At 42.8% G+C, this 24,464-nt stretch overlaps 2 protein-coding genes across 4 annotated transcripts; both read right to left on the reverse strand.

Annotated features, from left to right (window-relative positions):
* Nucleotides 1-450: 450 nt before the first annotated feature.
* tdrd6b (tudor domain containing 6b) lies at nt 451-7,442 on the reverse strand. 2 transcript variants are annotated; one of them, XM_088355064.1, is made up of 3 exons: nt 7,118-7,442; nt 2,001-5,017; nt 451-1,934 (listed from the first exon to the last, which is right to left on the reverse strand). In XM_088355064.1, the coding sequence occupies exons 2-3, from the start codon at nt 4,996-4,998 to the stop codon at nt 544-546; spliced, it is 4,389 nt and encodes a 1,462-aa protein (XP_088211190.1). In that variant the 5' UTR covers nt 4,999-5,017; nt 7,118-7,442; the 3' UTR covers nt 451-543. The 2 variants fall into 2 exon arrangements, with proteins under 2 accessions (XP_088211190.1, XP_088211189.1); XM_088355063.1 differs by having other exon boundaries at nt 451-5,017; nt 7,118-7,439.
* Nucleotides 7,443-11,367: 3,925 nt separating this feature from the next.
* On the reverse strand, nt 11,368-22,693 carry vsnl1b (visinin-like 1b). 2 transcript variants are annotated; one of them, XM_088355066.1, is made up of 4 exons: nt 22,521-22,693; nt 14,218-14,384; nt 13,927-14,142; nt 11,368-12,463 (listed from the first exon to the last, which is right to left on the reverse strand). In XM_088355066.1, exons 2-4 carry the CDS (start codon nt 14,377-14,379, stop codon nt 12,266-12,268), a joined length of 576 nt encoding a protein of 191 aa, XP_088211192.1. In that variant the 5' UTR covers nt 14,380-14,384; nt 22,521-22,693; the 3' UTR covers nt 11,368-12,265. The 2 variants fall into 2 exon arrangements, with proteins under 2 accessions (XP_088211192.1, XP_088211191.1); XM_088355065.1 differs by having other exon boundaries at nt 14,218-14,387.
* Nucleotides 22,694-24,464: the final 1,771 nt, after the last annotated feature.

Below are 24,464 nucleotides of genomic sequence, written 5' to 3' on the forward strand. Positions count from 1 at the left end.
ATTTAATCGTTACTTTGATCATCATACTATTTCTTTATACGTTAAAAATGCACATTATATTTATCAGCATATTTCAATGAAGTATTTATTTAATTGTTTTAATGTATCCTTTAATTACTTCGGTGCTTTGGCTTGAAAAAAATCCAGCCGGGTGCAGTCTTAACAGAAGGTCTATTGTGAAGATGCGACTTCTTAATTTGTACAGTTACGTTTTTAGATCCATGTACCTTCCCTGTAAAACCGTGGCGAGCCATTTTTCGTGGCCTTTCGAGGGATGACCTTCTCTAAAATCAGGTCCAGAATACACTCGGTTGTTCACGTAAAAACACACACATATCGGGATCTATAAATTAGATTTAAATTCTTAGGATGTTGTAACTATGGGAATGGAAGTATCACATTGAAACTATGTGTTGAAGGGTTGATAATACAAATAAATGTGACTTGACATTTCCAATGGCACCACAAAGCTTTATTCCAACAAGCACATAGAAATATTTGCATTTACTTAATACTGCCTTCCTTTATAGGAATTTCAACATGTTACAGAGTGTCTGGCTTCCAATATTTCTTCATTCCGGCATTGACAGACACTCCTTCAATTTCAATTTCCACCATATGCAGAGGAAGCATCAACTCTGGGTGGTCTACAATACAGAAAACCACCAATCTGACGGGTTTATCCACCACCAGATTGTAGAAGTGGTCATAAACTTTGTTCTCCCAGGATCCATTGGACTGGTCGAATCCATCCAACGAGCACAAAACGGCTTGAGGTGTATACTCTTGCAAAGCCCGGCTGAGAAGTTTGATGTTTTTCAGGTCCACGACAGACTCGTTGCCATAGTCGATGAACAACACACAAGCTTCGTCTTCCACCCTGCTGATGACGAGCGCTCGATACCACAGATTGTCTGCAGAAAATAGTGCCAGGCAAGGACGACCTCGTTCCAGGGTGCCGGACGGGCAAGGATCCTGCTCCGTTTGTCCTACTTCCTGTGCAAGTCTGGTCACATTCCTGAGGTCTTCTTCATCTGCAAACTGACACCAGAAATAGTCAGGTCCCACAATACATGAAGCATAAACTTCGACTTTTTTGTTCAAGGAGATGCCTGGACTCTTGTATGGGAATTCTTTTGCGTTTTTTTCCAGATGGGTCGTGTTAAACTCTTTGTCCATAGAAAGCAAGTGTGAGGGACTGGCTGCATGGATCTCTTCAGTCTCAGGGTGTGTGGAATTAGGTTTCCAATATTTCTGCATGTCCTCATTCAAATCCCGACCAGAGGACTTGATATTGACAAAGTGTTGTGGAAAGGCAAACCGTGAATGCGCTTGCACACCGAGCACGGTCACTGTGAGAAGCTCATCTGCCAAGAGACTGTAGAAGTTATTGTAAACGACACTGTCCCAAGATCCTTTGGAATCATCAAATCCATCCAAAGAGCACAAAAAGGCCTGAGGGGCATATCTAATCAATGACACCGGAAGGTAGCGCAAATCTTTCAGATCTACTTCAGACTCATTTCCATAGTCCACATACAAGACGGAGAACGTGCTGTCGGTACTCCGAATCACTTGAGCACGATACCACAGGGAGTCTGCAGGAAAGAGGGCAAGGCAAGGACTGCCAGGCTTCAAATCCACGGGGATCTCTGCGTCCTTAAGAGTCTCGCCCACGTTCTGGGCGAGTTTCGACAGTGTGTTTAGGGTTTCGGTGTCGGCGGATTGACACCAGAAATAACTGGGTCCGATGATGCAGGAGGCATACATCTCCATAGGTGCGTGGGGACGAATCATTGGGGTGAGATATGCTAAGCTCTTGTCTGGAGGCAATGTTACAGCTTTGTCAAGATGGAGGTCTTTTGGAGTCTTTGCATCATCAAAGGGGCCGTTCGGATATTGCGTAGATTCCTTGGTTTTATCATCGCAATTTTCTATGGAAGCAAGAGTACAATAATGAGAAGTCTCCATTACATTGTCCATGACACACGGTCTGTTACCATTTACATCTTTGCCATGCTTAGATAAAATGTCCACATGCGGTCTGTTGGCCTCCAGGGATGTTAGTCGATCTTGGATGGTCTTTGCTCGTTTAGTGTCCGCTACCTTCTCTCTAATCATGACGTTGACATTCAGGAGGCCTTCGAATAGCTCGACCAATAGCTTCCCGCCCTCTCCTTTGGCTACCACAGAAATAGTCACAGTTATGCCTATGGCCTGCTTTGCAAACCACTGGTTGACCTCATCCGGTACAACGGCTGGAACACCAAAGAGTCCGAGATAAACAGCCAGTGCAGGGACCGACTTTGCCAGGTTAGCACTGGCGGGCAGTGCTTGAACATCAGACGCTTTCATTGTCAGGGTGTCACCGTAGTCAACAAACGTCACCTTGAGTTCTGGGGACGTCTGTACTACTTTTCCTCTGTACCATTTTTTATCGGCGTACCGTGCGAGGCAAACCGAATTCGATTTTAGACGCTCACCCGAACATTGTGATTTGCCGACTAGATTCTGAACCTCTGCCTCTACTTTGTCATACAAATGAGAATTTCTGTACAGCTGGCAGAAGAAGTGATGAACAGTCACTGAAGAGGTTATCCAGGCTTTCTCTTTTATGCCCACCTCTAAATTGAAAGTCGAGTCATTAAGAGTGTGAGGGGCAGGGGAGGAAGCACTCTCCAAAGGCTTTTCAACCTCCAGCACAATAATCGTCTGGCCTTCGTTGTCGCGAGTTAGATTTTTCACCGTGCATTTGAATTCCTTGTGTCGGTAATCCCCCGCCGCTAGAAGCATTTCGGAGTCGGCCAAAGAGGAATTGTCGACGAGGCGACACGGAAAAGCCTGAGGTTCCAGTTTAAGACACACTGGATCAATGGGGCAAACATCTCCAAGAGGCACACTTTGTGTCGTGCCGTAATCCAAAAACTGCACGTCCACTTCAGAGGAACGCCAACTTCTAACTATCCTTGCCCTGTACCACGCGCCATCTTCGGGATTGCGAGCGATGTACGTGAACTTGACGATGGGAAGAGGCCGGATGGAGGAATAGTGCTTTTGAAGTGCCTCCATCAGTTTTTGGAGGATCCCTAGATTTTGAGTCCTTTGACACCAAACCTTATGTGGACTTTCAATACAGGATACGGTCACATCAACGGAGCTTCCAATTGACAACACATTTTCCTGACGTGAGATTTGAGAAACCTGTTTTTTTTCCATGGTCTTTGTGTCATTTAGTCCAGAAGAAAGACTGGTGCCTGCACTACCAACTTTGGGTTCTTTTTTGGAACTAAAACCTTCTCGGATGTTCTTGACGTTTAATTTGCAAGGGTACTGTATCTGCGTATTACGCTGGTCTGACAAGGATTCAACCTGACATTCTGGCTGCGGTTTTTCAATCCGGGTAGGTGGGGCAACTTCCAGTTTCTCCTTTAAGAAAGTGTGGTCCTCGTTGGTCTTTGTGTAACCAACTCCAGAACACGGTGGTCTGTCTGCGCTGCCAATGTTAGGTCCATTTTGTGCACATAAACTTTGTTTTTGCATGCTGATGTTCTTAACGTGCCTGTCCGACAGGGTTTTAACCAGAAGTTCACTTAGTCCAGAAGAAGGGTGAATGCCCGCACTGTCACAAGAGTTTGGTCCATTTGGTGCACTTAAGACTTCTCTTCGTATGGTATTGAGGTTTGATTCAGCGAGGTTCTGATTGGGGTTGTCTGACAAAGATTCAACTTGAATTTCTCGCTGATTTTCTTCAATTTGAGTAGGTGGGACAACCTCCACTTTTTGTTTTAAATTTGTATTTATACATTCAGAATTGTCAGTGTAAAGGGTGGCACTGTAAGCGCCTTGGAGATTCCTTTCTATCTTGGCCACCAATATCTTGTTCAACAATAACGTCTTCAGATATTCATTAAGCTCCTCCGACCATCCGCCGCAACAGTCATCCAAACCGTGGAGGGAGAAGCGATACGTGACGACCGGCATTCTCAGAAACGTTCTCTCCAGATGTCCTATCCGTCCCACAGGGACAAGCTCGTCTCTACCGACATCTACAAGTGCAACCGCCACACGCTCTTCATCGGTTTTGATGCTTTGCTTGAGCAGGGAGCGGTGCCAGATGCCGTCACTCCCTCTGGCAACACAGGGTTCACCGCAAGTGTGGGGTCGTTCTCTGGAATCGGACGACTTTTGGTAGAACTCTTGGATTTCTTCCGACAGCGTTTTCAAGGATTTGGAGAAAATCCGCAGACTGCAAAATATGTTTCGGGCATCACGGACTTCCGTGACACGGACTACCTCGCACATGCCGCAGAGTAATTCAGGGGAGAAGTAGCCGTCGTCAAGTCGGACATTCAAACGACGATCCAGAGTCCTGACGGGGGAATCGTCATTTGAGGCAGTCAGGCATTCCAGAACCACCGCTTTGAAATCATCCACCGGGAGCTTCCGCATGGCACCAATGACGCACATTTGCCTGGATACGAAAGGAATATCAAGAAGAATGGTCCTATTCGGCATCAGGACGTGCTGGACTACTCCGCTCAGTCGCTTTCCCGGTAGAGATTCCAAAAACTGAATGGCTTTTTTGGACCAGTTCTCCTTGAGGGACAGGACGTTTGCGAGGATGCAGGATTGGATTTCAGGAGGGAGGAGGAAACTTTCGGGCTGGCCCCAGGCCAAATCCTCCCACATGCTAACGTAAGGCTGTCCTTGGTCAATGAGGAAGACCTGGCACGCGCCGCCCTGAACGGACACGATGCGAGCCCTGTGCCACGAGCTACCGAGGCAAACCAGACACAGGTCTCCCGTTTTTCCTTCGGGGCCGCAAAACCTTCGTTTGGGAAGCTGTATCGTCTTCTTCATCTGCTCGTACGCGTTCTTTCGGCTGACGTCGATGTTGACCCAAAGCTCCACCAGACCGCGTTTTGGGTTAGCGTCCACCCTCTTAATCTCCAAGGTGACTTCTGATCCTGGTGTCGGGAGACCGGGGATGGAGCACATCGTGGGGGTTCTATCGGATCTGAAAAGAAAATTGAAATGAATGTATACAAGCGGAATGGCCCGGTGTTTTGGGCATTCGACTCGGGCAAGGTTTTTGGGGCTCTGGTTGGTTGAAAAACTGCTTTGGAGCCACTAGGGAGCGCCAAAGAGCTGCAAGGTCCAGCTCCAGAGCCGCTTGTACAGCAGATGTTAATCGGTTTTGTTGCTATTTATTGGGGGAGCCTTGACTGCAAACCTAGTTAAAGACGCTTCCGGAAACCTGATGTCTAACTGTGTGAATTTTGATGAAAATCGGCTCAGCCGTTTTGGACGCTATAAAAGAAACTCAGGCACACACATATACTTCATATACACATTCTGTATTTATGCAGCAGTTTCCTTGAAAATGGTTAATTTTGTATCGTTTGTTTCTTGTCAATTTTATTTGTAATGATTTAATGCAGTGATGTCAAACAGGCGGCCCACGGGCCAAATCAGGCCCGCTAAGGGATTGAATCCGGCCCGCGAGACAACAACCAGAGAAGCGGAAGAGAACAACAAGCTGCAGGTTGAGATATGTCCACTTGATGTTGCTAAAGGCAGGTGCCTCCAACAAAGACACTGTACTTGTATCTCTCTCTCTTCTTTTACTCTCTTCCTTTTTTGCTTTTCTCTCTTCTGTTTTTCTCTCTATCTATTGCTTTCCCCTTCTCTCTTTCTCTCTTAAGATTTTTTCTCTTTCTCCCTTTATTTTTCTTTGAATTTCTTTATCTCCCTTTCTGTCTCTCTCACTATTCCCCTTTTTTCCTCACGTTCTCTCTCGCTCTCTTGCCCTTTCTCTCTGTCTTTGTCCCACCCTACCTCTTTTTCTCTCCCTCTCTTTCTCCTCTTTCTTTGTCTCTCTTTTTCTTTCTCTCTAATCTACTCGTCCGGCCCCTAAGAGAATGTTTGTTTTATCATGTGGCCCCCGAGTTCAAATGACTTTGACACTCCTGCCCTAACGCAACAATGCCCAATTCCAAAACGCTCCCGCCCCCTAGTGGTGAGCGCATTCAATGCACATCCATGGAAATGCAATAAACCTGGAGTCTCCAACCGTTTTCAAGCCAAAAGCTACTTTACTATTTTACTAATTAGCACAAAAAGGGCACGCAGTTTCCTACGCGTTACTAAAGTAATAACTTAACCATTTATTACCATGTCAATGATTGGAAGTAGAATTAAAGTCAACCGCTGAAAAAATAATTTCACTAGAAAATCACAATGACCCAATGAGCTATTTTGACAACAGGTTGGCGGGCACCTCAGCTGTCCTTGGGGGGCACCACTACGCACCCCCCAGTAATAAAGAGTCCGATGAATACTATTTTAAAAGGAGTCGCTTGAACATTAAATAAGAGTGCCGGGTGTCAAAGTTGCGGCCTGCAGGCCAGATTAGGTCTGCAAACAGATTTTTTTCTGACACGGGAGACAACACTCAGAAGCGCAAGAGAAAAGAAGTCGAGCTCTGTTTAGTTTCTCGCTCTCTGTCGCTCTCCACTGCTTTTCTGTCACTCCCTTTCATCTCTTTTGCTTTTAAACTTTTTCTCTTTCACTCGTTTTCATCTTGTTTTCTTTTTTTATTTCTTTTTTCCTGCTTCTCAATAGTTTCTTTCCCTAGTAAGTCTTTACTCTCCTTTTAATCTCTCTTTTTGTTCTCTTGATCTATTTCTCTTTATTTCTCTCTCTTGCCATAGCTTTCTTTCTCGCTCTCTCTTCTTCCTGTTTTTTCTATTTCTTTCTCTCGTGATCTTTGACTTTCTCATTCTTTTTCTTTCTGTCATTCTTTCCTTTCACCATCTGTTTACTTCCCCCTTTCTACCTTTATTTTTCCATCTTTCCTTCTTTTATTATATTTCTCTCCCACCCCCATTCTTTCTCTTTATTTTCCAAGTTTTTTTCTACCATGCGGCCCCTGAGCTAAGATGAGTTTGACACCCCTGAATGAGCTGTAAGGCAAATAGGATTTTTTCCAAGATTTTCATTCTATTTCAGGTTGAGGTCCACGTGCGCCTCAAGAGTTTTTCACCGGGCTAACATCACTTGCTAGCTAATTCCTTCTTTTGAAATACTTGAACAGCAACCAGGTCGGGCTACTCACGTTTTTTAGGTGTCTTCCACTTGCTTAAGAAAAACCAAATTCGTCCAAAAGCCTCCGGCAGATTTTCCTGATCCTCGTTTTGTTTGGCAACTTTCCCGCGCATCGGCTCGTTTGCCTTACCGTAATTGACCAGGGAGCCAATTACATTCAACTTCCGCACCTGTACCGGAAGCTAGTAGATAACAATTATGACGTCACTCTTGTGCGTCGTTGTTTATTTTGACTGTAACCTTTTCTTTTTACTTGGTGGGATTCTATTTTTCATGTAGCTATAAAAACTACATCCAAGAGATTCCATTTTATAAAGAAGATAGCATATTGGCAAAATACTGTTTTCTATTTAGTCATTTACTTATTTACATTAAAATGTCTAGGTTACATTATTTTTTTTTATTTTAATTATTATAAATGCTTTTACATTTGGTATTCATATATATATATATATATATATATATATATATATATATATAATATTAATATTATTAAACTGCTCGTTTTCTCAGTATGAGGGCGGGTCCTTCAATAACCAGCCAGCCAATCACATTTGTTTGGCACCTGTACCGGAAGCTAGTAGATCGCAATTATGACGTCACTCTTGTGCATCGCAGTTTATTTCAATTTTATGAAAAAGATTGTATATTGGCAAAATATTATTTCAAATTTATTCATTTATTTACTTACATTAAAGTGTCTAATTTCTAAATATTTTTTAATTATAATTATTATAAATGCTTTTACATTTGCTATTCATATATGTATAGAATATATTACTATTATTAAACTGCTCGTTTTACCAGTATCCTAGCGAGAGCCAGTATGAGGGCGGGTCCTTCAATCAGCCAGCCAATCACATTCAAGTTCTGCACCTGTACCGGAAGCTAATAGATCACAATTCTGACGTCACTCTTATGCGTCGCTGTTTATTTCGTCTATAATCTATTTTTTTTTTTTTACTTGGTGGGATTCTTTTTTTCAATTTCACAAAAAAGATTATATATTGGCAAAATATTATTTTGCATTTATTCATTTATTTATTTACATTAAAATATCTAATTTATATTTAATTCATATCATAATTATCATAAATGTTTTTACATTTGGTATTCATATATATAGAATATATTCATATTTTTAAACTGCTCGTTTTCCTAGTATGAGGGCGGGTCCTTCAATAACCAGCCAGCCAATCACATTCAAGTTCTGCACCTGGATCGAAAGTCTTAAAGCCCAAGTGTGTAATATTTGACCACTAGATGGCACTCTATTGCGTAATGCGAATTGAAACCAGTGCTAAATGAGCACAGCAGCAAGATGCCAGACAAACATGGCGGTGACAACTAGCAATGGATTCCACGATGTAAAAGAAACACAAATTTCGTTTTTGTGTATTTTTGCCTAGTATTCAAATCAATCTTCGTTTTTCTTTTCTTTTTTTATAATGAATAAAAGGGGTTCTTTGTACCACTAGAAGGCACTAAATATTACACACTGTCCCTTGAAGGAAACCCAAGCATTCATAAAATCCACTTTTTTTAACGTGTTTGGATTTTAATCACAAGAGAACTCCATTTTTTGTTGTTTTTTGCTTGTTTGTTGAAGGGGGTGCCACACATGCCACATGTAGAAAAGAATACACTCACTTTTGGATCATGATTTCTCATCAAAACATTGACTTGACATGAAAGAGCTCCACCTGTTTTGGGGGTTACAGCAGGGGTGTCAAACCCGTTGGAGCTCGGGGGCCCGCAAGCTGGAAAAAAACATTCTCGCGGGGGCCGGACTCATAAATCGAAGGGGAAGAAAATAGGAGAGGGGGAGAGAAATTGACAGGGGGAGAAAAAGAAAGAAAGAGGGGTAAAGAAAGGGAGAAGTGAAAAAAAGAAAAAGACCAAAAGAAAATAAGACAAAGAAACAGAAAAAGATAGAAAGAAGAGAGAGAGTTAGAAAAATAAATACCAAAAGAGGGATGAAGAAAGAGAGAAATCTAATCATAATTTAGACAGAAAAATAGTAAAAAGAAAAGTGAGAGAAAGAAGAGAGAGAAGAGATAAATAAGAAGAGAGGTAGAAAGAGACAAATAGTGGAAAACAGATAGAAAAATGAGAGAGAGAGAGACAACGAAAGACAGTAAAAGAAAGAGAGAATGAGAGATGAAAAGAGAAAAGAGATTGAAGGAAAAGGAGAAAGACAGAGCGAGAGAAGGAGAGACAGAAAGCAGGAAAGAGAGAGAAAGAATGAAAAATACTTAAAACTGCAGCCTGTTTTCCGACTCATTTTCTTTCTCTTGCGCTTCTCTCAGCGTCGTCTCGCAGGCCCTTTGGGGGCCTGACCAAGCCCACGGGCCGCTTGTTTGACACCCCTGGCTTAGACTGAATCGTGTGTACGGACATAATCATAATAATAACAACAATCTTAACAATAATAATAAATAGAATAAATATAATTTGCTGAACGGGGGAAGCGCTCGTGGCTGCTTGGACTCCCCAAGCAGACGCAAATAGTCCACATTTGCCGCTTGCTTGCATAGCCTGGGAAGAAAAAAAGATTTACAACTAAAGAATAAAAAAAAAAGAAGAATACATCAATTTGACGCCGCTTTAAAAGTTGGAATGGAGTGCAAACAGTAAACTTTTTTCTTTGATTTCGCTGCAGGTCGCCTGGCGATGACGTCGGCAGGATTATTTGTAAACACGATCTGATGAAGTGTCAATAAAGTTTAAAAAAAAAAGTCTCAAGTGGAGCGGACGTGTGCGCATGCGCGGGAGCGAGGCGGATGAGGGCCACACCGGAAATTGGACAGAGTCGGTTTGCCTTCACAATAAAAGTTCCTAACTGTTTCCTGTCGAGATGTTTTCAAGAGAAATACATCCGCTTTTATTGCTTTATTTATACTATTATTTTATTGTCCTTTGCTTTCATTCTATTCTGTTCTATTCGAGTAAATGAGGAAACAATATTAATTAATACAGGACAAAAGTCACATTTTGAAAAATAAATTAAAATAAAAAATAAAAAATACAAATAATAATAAAATAAAATAATCTGTCCTCATTTGGGAAAACGTTATAGTTTGCCGAAAATGAAATCACCTCAAATTAAGGAATATAATATTATAATGCAATATTATTTTCTAATTTCATCCTAATTTAATTCAATAAAAAAAAAGATATTTCATGGGAAATAAAGTACTACGGTACTTAATTTAGCCGGAAAAAGGGAATTCTATTTCTTTAAAAAGAGATGCATATTATTTTGTATTCGTTATATCTAAATTAGAAAATAACATTCTATTTTTGAAAAAAATGTTACAACATATCACCAGAATAAATGAATATATTTCTGGAAAAAAAGGTTTATAGTTTATTTTTAATATATCTTAATTCAGGAAAAAAAGAATATCTTTGCGGGATTAAAACATTTTACCATAAAAAAATAAAGATTGATAGTTTATTTTTACATATATCTTAATTCAAGATAAATACATGATATTTCCAAAGAATAAAAGATGACCATAATTGTTTCATACTTTTCTGGGAAAAATATACTTCTGTAATTTTTATAATATCTTTATTTCCTGACTCTACATTTTAACAGGATAATTTAATCTATTTTTGAAAAAACACTTCATAAAATCATAAAACTAATACAATTTAAATGATTCTCATGAAAACAATATATAGATCTATGAAAATAACTCAAATACTACTATTTATTTACTTCTTACTTTGAATCTCAAAATGATTTGAGAATAATTGATACCGATACCGGTACCCAACTTTGGAATAGACGCCAATACTGATAGCGAAAATTCCCTTCCTTCTGCGAAAAAAGGAACATATTTTCACAATCGTTGATTTTAATGGCAACTTCATGTATTAACACCGGATAACATTTAATGATCGGATATTTCCTTTGATTTTCACAACTAGGATTTAGTATCGTCTTCCAACTTTTCCAATGAGCGTGGCCTTAATCCACCTTCCGAGTACTCGAATATTAGAAGAGGAAATGACTTTTCAAATTCAAAAAGAAAGAAATAGAAATGAATGCAGAGGGAAGCATGCTCCCGGTGAGCTTACACTGTACATCCCATGCAAAAAATACTCCCATCTATATATATATATATATATATATATATATATATGAGTGTGTGTGTATTTGTTTGTCTCTTTTGACACATAATATAATATGCATGCAATAGTTTTTCTGTGGTGAGCGAAAACATCTCCCTCTTCTTGATCCCGACTATTCCGGCAAGGAAAAACATTTCATTTGACAATTTTTGTGGGAGTTTTCTTGCCTATTCTTCTGAGAAGCGTGGAAAAATTGGCGCGGGAGGGCCGGCCGGACCCCGGGTCCCGAAGGAAGCGTTCGAACGGTGGAAGAAGTGGGCGTGACCTCACTCGCCGGCCGCCATATTGGTAGGGGCAGAAACCGAACGAGGTGAGTAGCGGGCCCTGAAATTTTTGGCCAGTATTTTTAGTCTTTGACACCGGTTTTGCGAGTTTTGGAGTTTGTATTATGTGTCAATATTTGAAGCATGTACTTTGTTTCAAAGGTTTTCCTCGCTAGCCAGGGAAAACAATTCATTCTACAATTTTTGTGGGGGTTCTTTTGCCTATTCTTGAGAGAAGCGTGGAAAAATTGGCGCGGGAGGGCCGGCCGGCATCCCAGTCCCAAAGGAAGCGCTCAATCAGTGGAAGAAGTAGGCGTGACCTCACTGGCCGACCGCCATATTGGTAGGGGCAGAGATTTTTTTTGTAAGCGTCGCGTTTGGAGATTTTGTACCAAATTCATGAAATCGGGACCCGGCGCTTTCCCGATTTTCCGCGGGCGGAGCTTAGCTTTAAAGCAGCAAATGTCCGAGGGGGGTTTTGGGCGCTAGCGATATGGCCGCCGCCCGGCCGGCCGGCTATCCCGCCCCGAGGGAGCGCGCGCGTAGCAACATGTCGGCGAACGTAAAGGGGATCTCTATGGAAAATTCTGACGTATTTCTCATGCATGCCACCACAAGAAGCGAGTCCGTTGAAAAAAGAGTCCCGGCTTTCGTTTCCGCCCCGGAAACGGCGGTCCAGGGGGCGTGTGCGTGTGTGCAAGCAGTGGGAGGGGGGCAGGGTCGGGGGCCTTCGGAGACGGGCGGGGGTCTCCTCACTTCTGCATGTCGCACTGCAGCAGCAGCACGATGGAGGGGTCGCTCTTGGCCGCCTCCTTGAACTCCTCCAGCGAGATCTGGTCGTCGTTGTTTTTATCCATTTTGCTGAAAATCTTGTCCACTCGCTGCGCCGGGGTCAGCCCGTCTTCGTTCATCTTCATCATGATCACCGTGCCCACCATTTTGTAAATGGCCTGCAAAAGGAGGGACACCCCGGGCTAGTGGACGCTGCGAGCGGGGGAAACCGCCACACCGGACCCAGATGCCCACCCGGCCGCTTTCCTCCCCCTCCTCCGTGGAAACCGTCCCCTCCGTTTTTACCCCACCCCTAAATATAGCGCCCCCCGGAGGAAAACAAAGTCTACGATAAATGGTAAATGGTCTGCTTTTCAAGTCAATGAAGAGCTCCCAAAGCGCTCTACAATGTGCTTCACACATACCCATTCACACACACACACTCACACCAACAGGGAGTCGGCCTCCAAACGTTTTGAGGATAATCAAGATGCTAAATGGTAAAGGGTCGGCATTTCTATAGCGCTTTTCAAGTCACTGAAGACCTCCCAAAGCGCTTTACAATGTGCTTCACACTTACCCATTCACACACACACTCACACACCAATAGGGAGTCAGCCTCCAAACGTTTTGAAAATAATCAAGATGCTAAATGGTAAATGGTAATCTGCATTTCTGTAGCGCTTTTCAAGTCGCTGAAGAGCTCCCAAAGCACATTACAATCTGCTTCACACTTACCCATTCACACACACACACACACACACACACACACACACACACACACACACACACACACACACACACACACACACACACACACACACACACACACCAATAGGGAGTCAGCCTCCAAACGTTTTGAGGATAATCAAGAGGCTAAATGGTAAATGGTCTGCTTTTCAAGTCAATGAAGACCTCCCAAATCGCTTTACAATGTGCTTCACACTTACCCAACCCATTCACACACACACACACTCACACCCCAATAACGGCCATTATTGAGGGCATTAGGGATTCAGTGTCTTGCCCAAGGACACTTCGACATGTAACACGGAGGAGGCGGGAATCGAACCTGCGATCTCTTGATCCCAAGACGAGCACTCTACCTCCTCCTGAGCTAATGTGAACAACTCTAAGAATTGCAGAGACCGCACGCTACTTTGCGCTTCGGTGATGGCTGGTTCACAGATTTGGAGATTTTGAATTGAATTTGTCATGGTTTGGTGCCCGCAGTCAACATTTTACCCAAAAGATGGCAGCTTTACCCCATTTTACAATCCACTACAAAATAATTAATCCCAATGGTATAGTCCTCCAGTCCCTTTTTCCCCCAGAAGATGGCAGCTTTGACCCATTCACCAATCAGCTTCACTTTTCCTCTTCCCAGGTCTTTCCAATTTGACAATCAGTCACCTCCATCTTTCTCTGACCCCTACATCTACCCCTCCTCCTTGTGTATTGGACGCACAAACCAATCGTTTTTGGTTCGGGCTGTCGAAGCCTAAAATGAACTTCACTGCGCGGCCGCGACCCAATATCCCAGGACGACAATCGCCGAGAGCGGGGAGAACCCGTACCGATGGTTTCGGCGGACAAACCTGACAAAAGGCAGTTGGCCAAAAATGAAAAAGCGTAGCCCCACCTCGATGATCTCCAGCATCTCCACCCTGGTGATCTTGCCGTCTCCGTCCAAGTCGTACATGTTGAAGGCCCAGTTGAGCTTCTGTTCGAAGCTGCCCCGAGACGTGATGGACAAGGCGCAGATGAACTCTCGGAAGTCGATGGTGCCGTCGCTGTTCTTGTCGAAGGTGCGGAAGGCGTGCTGGGCGAACTTGGAGGCGTCGCCGTACGGGAAAAACTGAAGCCACGGTTTTAAGGTGTCAGGAAAACGACATTGGCCCGGTACTCACCCGGTACTTTTCCCGGTACTCACCTTGACGTAGAGCTGCTGGAACTCCTCCAGGTTGAGTCTGCCGGTGGGACAGTCTTTCAGGAAGCCCTTGTACCACTGCTTGAGCTCGTGTTCGTTGAACTCCGTGTTCTTCACCAGGTCCTCCATTACCTCGGGGGTCAGCTTGCTGTTCTGCTTGCCCATGGCTGCTGCTGAGGAGGCGGAAAACATGTCAAAGTCCAGTCCGGTCCAGGAATCATTCATTTGAACCACCCAGTAAAGCTGGGTTCCAACCATCTGGTAGACCAAAGTCTTGTCTCCTGTCAGACTGGTGAATTCAGACCACCCGGTAGAACAAAGTCCAGTCTGGCCCCGGACTAGTAAATTCCAATCTTCCCACAGACAAAAGACAAGTCTGGTCTTGGTCTGGTGAATTGGAACCACCCAGTCAACCGAAGACTAATCTGGTCTTGAACTGATGAATTCCAACTCTCTAGTGGACCTAGGTCCAGTCTGGTCCACAGCAGGTGAATTTGAATCACCTGGTTGACTGGAGTCCAATCTAGTCCAAGCCTGGTGAATTGAACTACCCTTTTGACCAGAGTCCAGTTTAGTACTTGCGGAGTGAATTTAAGCCACTCAGTAGATCAAAGTACATTATGATCTTGTCTGGAGAATTCCAACCACCTGGTAGGCCAGAATTAGGTCTGATCTTGGCCTCATAAGTCGGAACCACCTGTTAAACCGATGTCAAGTCTGGTCCTGGACTGGCGAATTTGAACAAGCTGGTAGACAGGAGACCAGTCTGGTCATGGATTGGTGAACTTGAACCACCCAGTAGACTGGTCTGTTTCTAGATAAGGGAATTCGCTCCTCACAGACCAAAGTCTGGCCTCAGATTGACGAATTTGAACCACCCTATCGACCATAGTCCAGTCTACTCCTGGCCTAGTGAATTTTAAACACCCGTTAGCCTGGAGAATCCAGTACGGTCGTCAGACCCTTTCCGATGAGCGGCACAGAACACCGGTAGCCCAGCCAGTGTCCAAACCAGTGGTGGGTTAGTTCTGGGTTCCAAAAAATGGAATGAATGAATTCAAAAGGGTGGCAAGATAGTCGCTATTCTTACAGCGTTTGAAGGCACCAGCCTGTGTAGTCCAGCAGCAGTTTTCAAACATTACTCTCCAAGGTTTTTGCCTAGCGATGCTAACAACACAAGGACACTCAAAGGACCTTTCAAGTTTAAAATGTGACTTTGACCGGACCCAACTGTTTTACCCTCAAAACTTATGACTTCAGAGCCGACATCATTCAATATTCCAGAATTTGGAGCTCCTAACTTCAGAGCTTTTGGTCCGTCATTAGCTGCTATCTAACTATTAGTGTCTGGTGTGCCTCCTTCCACCAGGGGGCGCAAAGCAGGTTTGGAACTGGGCACAGGTGTGTCCGATATTCATCCACCTGTCCCTCACGATCCTCACTCTTTATAAGGACGTTTTGGAAAGCAGTTTGTCGGTAAACTATAGAAATACAAGAAAAATATGATGACAGAAAAACGATCATCACTAAAAACGAGTACAAAACTATCATAACACAAATAGAACAAAGGAAATATCATGACAGAAGTACAACAAAATTACAAGTACGGGAACTCTACAAAAATAGTACAGATATACGACAAATATCCAACTCATGGAAATACTAGAAAAATACTAAGACAGTAAAACTATGATAGAAAAATACTACTACAGAAAGAGTACAACAGAAATACTACAAAAATACAACAACAAGTACAATTCAAAAATACTGCGGCCGCGCAGTGAGATTTTGTTATGAAATACCATCCCTCTTTTCCGGTTCCTGCTTCCCCCGCATGGGTCCATCACCCCAGGGCCAATTTTAGGTTCAGAGCGTCGGGGATGCCGAGCACCCGGAGCAGAGGTGGGAAAATTACGGCCTACGGGCCACATGCGGCCCGTCGGTTTGTATTCAACCGGCCTGCCAAAAAAGAATGCTCGGTAATACTCCAATACAAAAATAATGCCACGACAGAAATAGTAGAAAAATACTCTTGTAGAAATACTGCAAAAATACTCTCGAAATATGAGTAGAGTAATAAGACAAAGTACAAAAGCACTAGAAAAAATAGAACTGCAGTAACACTCCTAGACTAAATATCAAAAGCGCTGCAAGGAATCAAATGGCAATGGAGTATTTCTTTCTTCTTTTCTTTTGCTCTGTCTCTCTCTCTTTCTCCCTCTTTCTAACTCTCTCTGTTTTTTCTATACTTCTTTCTTTCTCGTTGTCCTTCTACTTCTTTCTCTCTGTCCCTTTATCTTTCTCTCCGTGTCTCTTTTTGCCTTTCATTATTCTCTCTTCCTTTCTCTGTCTCATTCACTTGCTTTCTCTCTGTTCTCTCTCTATTTTTCTACCTTTCTTTCTCTTTGTAACTCTCTTTCTAATTCTCTCTTTATTTTCTCCTTTTCTATATATTGCTCTCTCTCTCTCTCTCTCTCCCTTTTCTCTCTTTCTCTCTGTTTCTGTATCTTACTTTCCATCTCTCTTTTATTTCTTTCTATTCTCCCTCTCTTTCTCTGTCCCACTCTCTGGCTTTCTCTGTTTTTACTCTCTTTATCTCACCCTCTTTGTCATGATTTCTTTTTTACTCTCTATTGTTCTGTTTCTTTCTCTTTCTCACTTTCTCATTTTCTCGATTTCTTTCCCTCTCTCTCTCTCTGTCTCTCTTTTCTTCCTATTTCTCTTTTTTTCTCCCTTCTCTCTCCTTTTCATTTCTCTCTGTATTTCACTCTTTGTATCTCTTTTGTTCTCGCTCTTCTCTCTCTCTGTCTCACTTTCGCTCTCTGTCATTGTTTCCCTCTCTTTCTGTCTCTCTTTCTTTCTGTTTCCTTCTTTCTTTTTCTGTCTTTCTTTTTCTGTCTTTCTCTCTCTCTTGTCCTTTCCCTTTTTCTTCCATCCTCTTTTCTTCTTTTTCTGTCTCTCTCGTTGGACACCCCGGTTAAGCGTCCCGTCATCATTCCATTTTCCAAGCGACATAAATAAACCCGACGGTGGATTCCGTCGATGTTGTTCTCGTTTCCTCTCGTCGGTGTGGAGGGGGGGGTTGGAGTCCGATAGTACCCCCCCCCCTCCCCCGGTGTTTCTATTTTGGGCCTGTAGCATGTTTGTGCCAGTCTGCGGCGCTGACCTGGATCCCCCCCCCTCGATTCCGACTCCGTCACTCAGCCTTTTCATCAATGGACGAGAGTCACGGAACAATCGGACGGGCCGGATGGTCAAAGACGGTCAAAAAATCATGGGGTCATCGTATTATTTTGACTCGGTGCCTCTCCATCATTTTCTGTCCCGCGCCCCCTCGGAAGAAGAAATCCTCCCCCCCCAGGGTGAACCACTCAGTCATGAGCCTTCGCATGCCAATGTGGAGAAAAGAATGTTTGGCGGGGGCGTAACAAAAACGTATTTTTGTAGTATTACTCTAGTTGTATTTCTGCAGTCTGATTTTTGTAGTATTTCTCGGAGGCTTTTCTGAGATGGTTTATGATTTATTCATTTATCTTGAAATCATTTCGGAGGCTATTCTTAATTTCGTTTTGTAGTTTTTGGGAATATTTGGGACTTTTTGTAGTCTTTGGCCCAAAATTTGGGCTCTTTTGAATATTTTTGGGAGTTTTGGGGGGCCTCTTTGAGTGATTTTTTTTTCGAGTTTTTCTGATTTAATTTCTGTTTCTCATATTTTTTTCTGTTTTCTCAAGATATTTTGGGGTGCTTTTTTGATAGGATTTATGATTTATTTATTCATAATAATTTTGGGGGCTTTTCTAAATTTCTCTTTGTAGTTTTGGGGAATAGTTTAAAAGGACATTTTGTAGTCTTTCCGCCAAAATCTGGGCTCTTTTAAATATTTTGGGGAGTTTTGGGGAATATTTTTTAGGGGGTGCATGGGGCATCTTTTTTTTTGGAGTTTTTCCTGATTTCATTTCCGTTTGTTTGATTTTTTTTCTGTTTTCTCAAGATATTTTGGGGTGCTTTTTGGATAGGATTTATGATTTATTTATTCATAATAATTTTGGGGGCTTTTCTGAATTTCTTTTTGTAGTTTTGGGGAATATTTTAGAAGGACATTTTGTAATCTTTCCCCAAAAATGTGGGCTTTTTCAAATACTTTGGGAGTTTTTGGAAATATTTTGGCGCAGGTTGGTGGGCTTCTTTGAATTGAGATGTTTTTTCTATTTTTTCCTGATTTAATATCTGTTTCTCTGATTTTTTTTCTGTTTTCTCAGAATATTTTTTGGGGGCTCTTCTGATATAATTATAGTTGTTTTTATTTTTTATATCATTTTGAGGGGCTCTTAGATTTATTTTCTAATTCTCAGAATATTTTTGGGGCTCTTTTTCTAGTTTTCAGAATCTCCAACAAAACCGAAGGCGTGGCCGAGCGAGATGAGCGGCCATCTTGGCTGCTCCGGTCTGCTAGCATCCTTTGGAGAATGGATTGTGATTTGTTTTATGTTTCTAGTTCAGACAGTTTGGTTTTTGGGTTTGACCGTTTGCCACTTTGTTCCCAGTGTTTGCCCTTTGCTTCCCAACAATACCTTCTTGTAATTCCAGTACCATGCTGGTTACCACTACGAGTTGACATTGTTTTTTGGTTTGTAGTACACTGTTTTATTGTTGTTTTTGAACATGTGTTGGTTTGTTACTTTGTTCCTCTGTATTGTTAATAAACTTATTCATTCACTCCAGTCTCACTTCATACTTCCCTGCATTTGGTTCCCCACAAAGGGTAGGCTTTCACATGAATTTGAACCACCCAGGAGACCAAAGTCCGGTCTAGTCCCGGCTTAGTGAATTCAACCAGCTGGCAGACCAAAGTCCAGGCTGGTCCCAGGTTGGTGAATTTGAAATCCACGATAGACCAGAGTTCAGTCTGGGCCTAGTGCATTTGAACCACCCAACAGACCAAAGTACAGTCTGGTTCTGGTCTGCTGAATTCCAACCACCTGGTAGGCCAGAGTTAAGTCTGGTCCTGGTCTGAAGAGTTCGAACCACTTGTTAAAACTATGTCAAGTTTGGTCCTAAACCGGTGAACTTGAACCACCAGGTAGATACCAGACCGGGAGATGAAACTACCCAATAGACTGAAATCCAGTCAGTTTCTGGACTACAGAATTTGAACTACCTGACAGAACAGAGTCCATTCTGGTCCCAGACTGTGACTAAAGCTCACCTGACAGACCAAAGTACAGACTGGTCTTGGACTGATTCTGGATTTAAGAGAAGTCAATTCAAAAGGGAGGCAAGATTGTGTACAATTTTGACCCTCTCGGGCCTCCGTACAGGTGAATGGAACGATTCAACGAGTGGCCATTTGTATACAATCGGGAGCAGGGGTGGGCAACCTACAGCCGGCGGGCCACATGCGGCCCGGCAGGCTTTTGAATCCGGCCCTTGAAGCAAAACTGACCAAATTGCTCATGGCAATAGTAAAAAAAAACAGTAGGAGTAATAAAAACGCGGTTTTCTATGCCAACGTTTTCCCTTTGAGTGTCTACAACAAAAATACTGCAAAACGACTCAAAAAAGATCATATTTTTGTTTAAAAACAGGTTCTAAAAAGAAAAACAACACTATAGAACTAAGACAAAAATACTATTACAGTAATACTATAATACAAAAACACTAATACAGCAATATTTGCGCAGAAATATGACAAAAACATATCAGGAATATGACAAAAATACGACTACAGAAAAACGACCAAAATATAATTTTGGAAATACTTCAAAAATAGAAATATTACAAAAAATCAACTACAGAAAGATTAGAATAAAAACAGTCCTAGAGAACTGTTACTACAGAAGTATTACAAAAGAAATACTGCAAATATACAACTAAAGTGATAATACAAAAGAACTACTATAGAAATATGACTACAAAAAAATCCTACTACAGAAGTATTACCAAAGAATCCTGCAAAAGTACAACTATAGCAATACTACAAAAATACTACAGATATACAAGAAAAACTGTACTGTGGAAAAAGTACAAAAAAACGACAGCAATACTACAAAAATACCACAAAATTAAAACGAAAGTATTACTTTAAAAATACTACAGAAATACTAAGCAAATACGAGTATGGAAATACGATAAGTATGGTGCTGTAGAAATAATTCTGCAAAAGTACAACTATAGTAATACAACCAAAAAACTACAGATATACAAGAAAAACTGTACTGTGGAAAAAGTACAAAAAAATGACAGCAATACTACAAAAATACCACAAAATTAAAAGTAAAGTACTACTTCGAAAATACTACAGAAATAGCAAGCAAATACGAGTATGGAAATACTATAAGTATGCTGCTGTAGAAATAATACAAAAATATGCTACAAAAATACTACAGTTCTCAAAAAATACAAGAAAAAAACAATGAGGCCTAAAGTAATACTACAAAACTAAATATCAAATGGAGTGCTTCAAACAGGAAACCTAATATATGATTATGGTCGAATTGTCATGGTCTTAGTAAGAATTTGATGAAACAAATATTTTTGAAAAGAAATAGAAAAAGGAATACAACACAGGTGTCAAACAGACGTCCCGCGGGCCAGATCAGGCCAGCTAAGGGATTGAATCTGGCCCGCGAAACAACACTCAGAGAAGCGCAAGAGAAAAACAAGCTGCAGGTTGAAATATGTCCACTTGATGTTGCCAAAGCCAGGTGCCTCTCAAAAAAACACTCTACTTGTATTTAGTTCTCTCTCTCTCTCTCTCTCTTTCTCTCTCTCTCTCTCTCTCTCTCTTTCTCTCTCTCTCTCTCTCTCTCTTTCTTTTCCACCCCTTTTCTCCCACTGTCTCTTTCTCTCTCTCACCCCTTTTCTCCCACTCCGTCTCTTTCTCTCTCTCTCTCCCCTTTTCTCCCACTGTCTCTTTCTCTCTCTCCCCTTTTATCCCACTCCGTCTCTTTCTCTCTCACCCCTTTTCTCCCACTCTGTCTCTTTCTCTCTCTCTCCCCTTTTTCTCCCACTCTATCTCTTTATCTCTCTCTCCCCCTTTTCTCCCACTCTGTCTCTCTCTCTCCCCTTTTCTCCTTTCTCTCTCACCCCTTTTCTCCCACTCTGTCTCTTTCTCTCTCTCTCTCATCTTTTCTCCCACTCTGTCTCTTTCTCCCCTTTTCTCCCACCCGGTCTCCTTCTCTCTGTGTGTATTTTAACGTCTTTTGCTCTAACTTCCTTTTTTCCTTTTCTCTCTTTTCTCTTCCTCTCTTCCTACCCTTTGCGCTTTCTTTTCTCTTGTCTCTCCTTCCGTCTTTCGATTTTTTTTTTGATTTCTTTCTTCCTCTCCCTTTCTTTTCCCCCTCTCACACCACTTTTTATCATTTGTTTCTCCCTCTCCCTCCCTTTCTCTCTTTTTCTTTCTTTGTCCCGCCCTCTCTCCTTATCTTATTTCTTGATCTCACTTTTCCTTTCACTTGAATCTACTCGTCCGGCCCCCGACAGAATGTTTGTTCTATGGTGTGGCCCCCGAGTTCAAATGTGTTTGACACCCCTGGAATACAAGATGTATATTTATTTATAAAAAAATGTGATAGGTCCCCGGGATGGCCACATTTGTGTACCCAATGCGGCCCCCACTCCATATAGTTCCCCACTCCTGATCAAGAGGTATCAAAGCACCCCCCCCCATTCTTTCACGCTCCAGCACTGAAAAAAACCCGCGGCCTTGAACGCGTCCAATGTGATCAGGCTTGTTTCCCCCCCCCCCCCCCATGGTCACGTGGGCCGACCCCAGCAGACCTAATAGCCCCCTCCCCACCCAAAACCCATCCCACCCCCGCAAAAATCCCGCACACCTTTTTTTCTGCAGTAGAAATAAAAAAGATGTCATTTTTAGATCGCAAATCGGAAATGTGCAACAGCCAATCAATGACCTTGAAAATGGAAAACGTGCATGCTGTTCTTTTTGGGGAGGGTGGGGGGTTATTGGGGGGGGGGTTATTATGGGGCAAGGTGGTCGCGAATGGTGGAGGAAAAGGATGAAGATGATGGTGAGGAGGAAGATGCAAAAAAAAAGCAACCACGACGCCATCGCTGCCGCATTCCGATAGAAAAGCCGCAGTCATAAAGGGAGGGGGACAGTAAAAGGGGGGGGGGGGGATTATTGCGCCAATTTGCAGCAGCCCCCCCACCCCATATAATAAGAAAAAAGACGAGGCTGCAGAATTGCGCCATCGGAAGAGAAAACATGGCGCAGGCAAAACTGTCAATAGGTGGAAAAAAAAACGCCAGTGAAAGAAGCAAGAAATGAGAAGAGGGGCGCTTACCTTGCGAATATGCGACGCGTTTCGGTGTCCCCCGCAACAAACGTGAAAACTCCCCTCCGCTGGCGGCGGCGACGCTGAGGAGGAGGAGGAGAAAGGAGGATGAGGAGGTGCGGGCGGGCGGGCAGGCGTGCGCGAGAGCGTGCGTGCGTGCGTGCGGGCGCTAGAGAGAACGAGCGACGGATGAGGAGGTGCAGCAGCGCCAACGCGAGTGATCGTTTGTACGACGGACTTGAACGCATCGCCGTGACGCGCGCTATCGTGCCGAGAAAATCAGAATAAATCAGAATCAAATGCTATCGAAATATCATCAAATATCATGAATTCTAATACATAAACTATAATAAATAGGGGGAAAGTTCCTTTGGTTTCAATCCAATTCTTTATTCCTTGTCATTGCACTATCGCTACAATTGAGTCTTCGTTTTCGTTCAAGAACATTATTATAATTAGAAATGATTTGTTCTCCTATTTCTCTTCAAAGTCATGAGTTGTTTTACCCCGGAGTGTCATGTCCAATCTCGTTGCCTACAATATTTCACGATGACAATAAAGACAATTGAATTCAATCGACACACTACAGGGCCGTCAGGGCCTTCAAGGCCTTCTCTGCTGGCTTCATGATGTGATGAATGCATGCTGTACTTGCCCAAGACACACCGCAGGAAACGGTGCCCCTACCGCTCTCGTGGTTAAGAGATCCAAGCAACCAACTTATTAACTCATTGAATTATATATAAGATGTGGAAAAACAAGTTTTCTATTTGTACAGAAATCATTTTATTCTCTCACCCTCATACTCCTTTTCTATTTCTAGTCCTTTCCCTTTCCCTTCTTTATTTCTCCATTGCTTCTCTCTTTGCTGGTTTAAGATCAGGTCATTGTGTCATTTTCTAATTGTAATCCTGTGCAGTCCTTTCAGACATTGATGTGATTAAGGGTCAAACAAAGAAATGGGACTTGACTTGACTTCTTTCCCCCCTCCCCTCTCACGTTTTCCCTCTCTCCTTCTAATTCCCTCTCTATTTCCACCTCTTATTTCCTCTCCCCCTCTTTATTTCCCCCTCTTTCTCTCTTTCCCTCCCTCCTTCACATTCCCCTTTTCCTCATGCTTTCCCTCTCTCCATCTATTTCCCTCTCTTTTCCCCTTTCTCCCTCTTTTTACCTTTCTCCTTTTATGTTTCTATCTCTTTTCTCCCTCTCCCTTTATTTTCCTCTTTATTTGCCTCTCTCCCTCACATTTCCCTCTCCGTCTCTCTTTCCAATTTTCCCTATCTCCCTCTATTTCCCCCTCTTTTTACCTTTCTCCCGCTTTCCTTCTCTCTTTCACTCTCTCACTCCCTCTCTCCTTTTATATTTCTATCTCTTTCCTCATCTCCCTCTCTATTTCCCCATCTGCTTCTCTCTTTCTCCTCTTTCCCTCTTCCTCTCCCATTTCGTCTCTCCTTCTATATTTCCATCTCTTTTCCCATCTCTTTTCTCCTCTCTCTCTATTTCCTCCTCTGCTTCTCCTTTTCTCCCCTCCCTCTCTTTCCATTCCCCATCTACCTCTCTTTTTCCCCTCTATTTCCCCGTCTGCTTCTTTCTTTCTCCACTCTCCCTCTCACCTTCTCCCTCCTCCTTTCTCTTTCACCCTCTCTCCCTCTATTTCCCCCTCAATTCCCCTTTCTTGTTTCCTTTTTCCCCCTCTCTCCCAATTTCCCCCTCTCTTTCCCTCTCTCCCTCTATTTCCCCCTGGATTCCCCCCTCTTGTTCCTTTTTTCCCTCTCTACCTCTCTTTCCCTTTCCCATTCCCTCTCTCCTTTTATGTTTCTATCTCTTTCCCCCTTTCTCTCCTCATCTCCCTCTCAATTTACCCCTTTGTCTCTCTTTCTCCCCTCTCCCTCTCATCTTCTCCCTCTTCCTCTTTCTTTGACTCTCTCTCTCTCTAGTTCACCCTCTCTTACT

This window comes from Urocampus carinirostris, chromosome 15 (assembly GCF_059441175.1).
Source record: "Urocampus carinirostris isolate Australia breed hairy pipefish chromosome 15, RoL_Ucar_1.0, whole genome shotgun sequence".
Classification (NCBI taxonomy): Eukaryota; Metazoa; Chordata; class Actinopteri; order Syngnathiformes; family Syngnathidae; genus Urocampus; species Urocampus carinirostris.

Excerpts from the sequence above, each read along its gene's own strand:
- tdrd6b (XM_088355063.1), bottom strand. The coding sequence starts at position 4,998 with ATGTGCTCCATCCCCGGTCTCCCGACACCAGGATCAGAAGTCACCTTG.
- vsnl1b (XM_088355066.1), bottom strand. The coding sequence starts at position 14,379 with ATGGGCAAGCAGAACAGCAAGCTGACCCCCGAGGTAATGGAGGACCTG. Across the intron at positions 14,143-14,217 it reads TCCAGCAGCTCTACGTCAAG|TTTTTCCCGTACGGCGACGC; the intron begins GTGAGTACCGGG and ends CCGTGGCTTCAG. Across the intron at positions 12,464-13,926 it reads AGATGCTGGAGATCATCGAG|GCCATTTACAAAATGGTGGG; the intron begins GTGGGGCTACGC and ends CTCCTTTTGCAG.